Here is a 2,799-nt window from a genome sequence, read left to right on the forward strand (position 1 = left end):
CAGCTGCGTTTTCTACTGACTTGCCTGTCAGCTGTCGAAGGGTGGGGATTTTTTAAAATTTATTTATTTGGCCTCCGGCAGCTGACATCCATTTAGCCAAAGAGTGGGGATTACCTTGACAGTGCAGCGCAGCCCGCCAAGGAAGAAAAAAAAAACAATGAAGAATTATGAAACGCACATCTGTGTCGATGTACAGTAATTTCATTAACTCTCCATTATTTTTTCTGTCAAAGTAGACAACGAGACTACAGAATTGCGCTTCAGTTTCTGCAGTAAACGTATCACAAATCTCCACTTTGTTTTTGTGATTAGTTTTACACCAAATTTTATCAGACCTATGTCATTGACACTTCTACCTGTACATGTGCGCAATCGCGCGCACATGCAGACGATACATTTTAGGTTTTTTAATGGGTTCACGTGTGTATGGCGTGCGTGCGTGGTGGGGAGAGGGGTTGGAGGTGGTGGGAACTCCCTGAAAGCCATTCGTTCCAGTTGCAGTCAGGCAGTAGCAGGTCAACATCATTGTTCTTTGTTACATGCTTCATACTGCTCTTGTCATCATGGATGTGGAGCAACTTATAAATGAAGTTAAGCTGCGCCCAGCTATTTGGGACCAGAGACTGGGCGAATACCACAATCGTGACGTAATTTCCAGTTTATGGAATGAAGTGGCACAGGAGTGCTGTTCAGATGGTAGGCATGAATACAAATTATCTTTCTTTATTCTTAATTTTTTTATTTATAATGAACCGATATGCAGATATAATGTAATAAATTAGTATATATTAGGAGTTATTTTGTTGTGGATTATAGTAATGTTTTTATTTGTATTTGTAAATAAATGTTCAACGAACGAGTTTCTGACTGCCTTCGAACGTAATGTAGAATGTTGATTGTGGTACCAGCAGCTTGCATACCAGCATTGTTAGAAAACTGTTCAGTTTCAATTATGCATCCTCCTCTATCGATGACGATATTAAAAGGGCAAATGCACTTAGATATTGATCAGCAATGTCAATGGATATTTTAGTTTCCTTCTTCAGTGGTTTCCATGCATCTTTCATATTATCGGATGTGCACTGAACAACCTGTCTTGTTCTGGAATGCATTTTGGTACAGTCTCTTCCTGTTCCTCAATTATATGCAAAGAAAAGGTATCATCAAATTCTCTAAAAATGGATAAGCCTCAACTTCCAAAAATACATGGATATTCATGTGACATTTCTTGAAATTCTCCATCGGTAGACCTCTTACACTAAGCACGTTGTTTGAACACACCTCCATCACTCTGTTTACTAGAGACGCCAATATTTCTGCCTAAAAATGTGTGACCAGCAACTGCTTGGAGTACAATTTAATAACATATTTTGTAATTTTAGAACATGCTGCCAGAATGTTTAGGACACTGGGTGTGTATGCGTTTCCCATCTAAATATCATACGCAGTTTGAGAAATCCTATGTCAGACGCATTGAAATATTTCTTTAAATCAGGATACATTCAGCATTGCTACGTGCTTACCATATGGCCTTTCAATCTTTTTTTCACAACCAATGATACAATTGACATTTCTATTCACAATTATCATGATAGTGCATGATAGGCTATCCCAGTTGAAATATACCTGAGAAGCAACTTGATAAACTTGCTACTCAAACGGGACAACGTGGAAAGCTTTTTGACAGTTTTATTAGAGAATATAATACACATTTACGTAGTTAGTCTATTTTCATACTTCTGTGGTAGTAGGGAACTATGGAACCAGTTTTCTTACACCATTTTATTGTTCTTTCAGTTAAAACGGCGAAATCTAAATGGAAACATCTGAGAGACAATTACAGAGCAGAACTTAAGAAACTTGGTAACGTTAGATCAGGTGACCCAGGAAAAAGCCCACAGAAACGCAATACCACTTGGCCTTGGTTCCAACACATGCATTTCCTAAGGGATATTTTAATTCCAAGAGCAATGCAGAGTTCGCTGTCATCAGAAACGGAACCAGCAAGTCAATCTCAACTATCTCCAGAATTTTCGTCTAACGACCACTCTAGTCCACAAGATGAACGAGATCAGTCTGATATATCATCATTAGTGGCAGTTGATGAAACGTCGCCACTGGCAAGCACAGTATCACAAAGGAAAAAAAAGAGAAGTAGTGGGCCAAATATTGAAGAAGAATTTTTAAAGCTCGAAAAGGACAAATTAGCTGTGATGAAGGCACATCAAGACATGACCCAAAACGATGATACGTACCACTTCCTGATGAGTCTCAGGAGTGCAATAAACTCCCTTCCAGTTCAGCGGCAAATGTTTGTGAAACTTAAAATACAAGAGCTTGTTTATAATGAATTGGAGGCAGTGAGTGCAGTGCCAGGTTCTTCAAAACAATGACTGCGCTAATTCAACTTCTTCATTACAGACAACTTTGATTTTTGTATTATATTAATGTGAGACTGTATTTCGTTTTGTAATTGTTGCCTGAAATGTTCTTTGGTAGTGATACATGTTATTACTCAATCTGCAATATAAATAAAAGTTTTTCAGGAACGTTCTTTATTATTGTAATTAAAAACCTTTACTAAATGCCAGTCGATATTCTTAGGGATAGTCAATGTCCACACTATTACAATGTGCTCAAAATTCGACGAGTCACCATAATGTGAAAACATAACTAAGATAACAATGAAATCATTGTTACATAAGACGATTCTAATTGGATAGTGGTGAAAAACTTCTGGCTGCACCTGTGTTACCTTCGGCCTTCAGCTGCTAATGAATTAAGATCCCTTTGCCGCTG

The 2,799-nt window shown here is 37.9% G+C and overlaps 1 protein-coding gene across 1 annotated transcript; it reads left to right on the forward strand.

The window, feature by feature from the left end:
- Positions 1-485: 485 nt before the first annotated feature.
- LOC126240113 (transcription factor Adf-1-like) lies at positions 486-2,393 on the forward strand. Its single transcript, XM_049947905.1, has 2 exons — positions 486-696; positions 1,798-2,393. Exons 1-2 carry the CDS (start codon positions 540-542, stop codon positions 2,391-2,393), a joined length of 753 nt encoding a protein of 250 aa, XP_049803862.1. The 5' UTR covers positions 486-539.
- The last annotated feature ends 406 nt before the right edge of the window (positions 2,394-2,799 follow it).

The sequence above is a fragment of the Schistocerca nitens genome, chromosome 1 (genome assembly GCF_023898315.1).
Source record: "Schistocerca nitens isolate TAMUIC-IGC-003100 chromosome 1, iqSchNite1.1, whole genome shotgun sequence".
In the NCBI taxonomy this organism is placed as follows: Eukaryota; Metazoa; Arthropoda; class Insecta; order Orthoptera; family Acrididae; genus Schistocerca; species Schistocerca nitens.

Coding starts and splice junctions, on each gene's coding strand:
- LOC126240113 (XM_049947905.1), top strand. CDS start 540: ATGCTTCATACTGCTCTTGTCATCATGGATGTGGAGCAACTTATAAAT. Junction 697..1,797: donor ACAGGAGTGCTGTTCAGATG/GTAGGCATGAAT, acceptor TTGTTCTTTCAG/TTAAAACGGCGAAATCTAAA.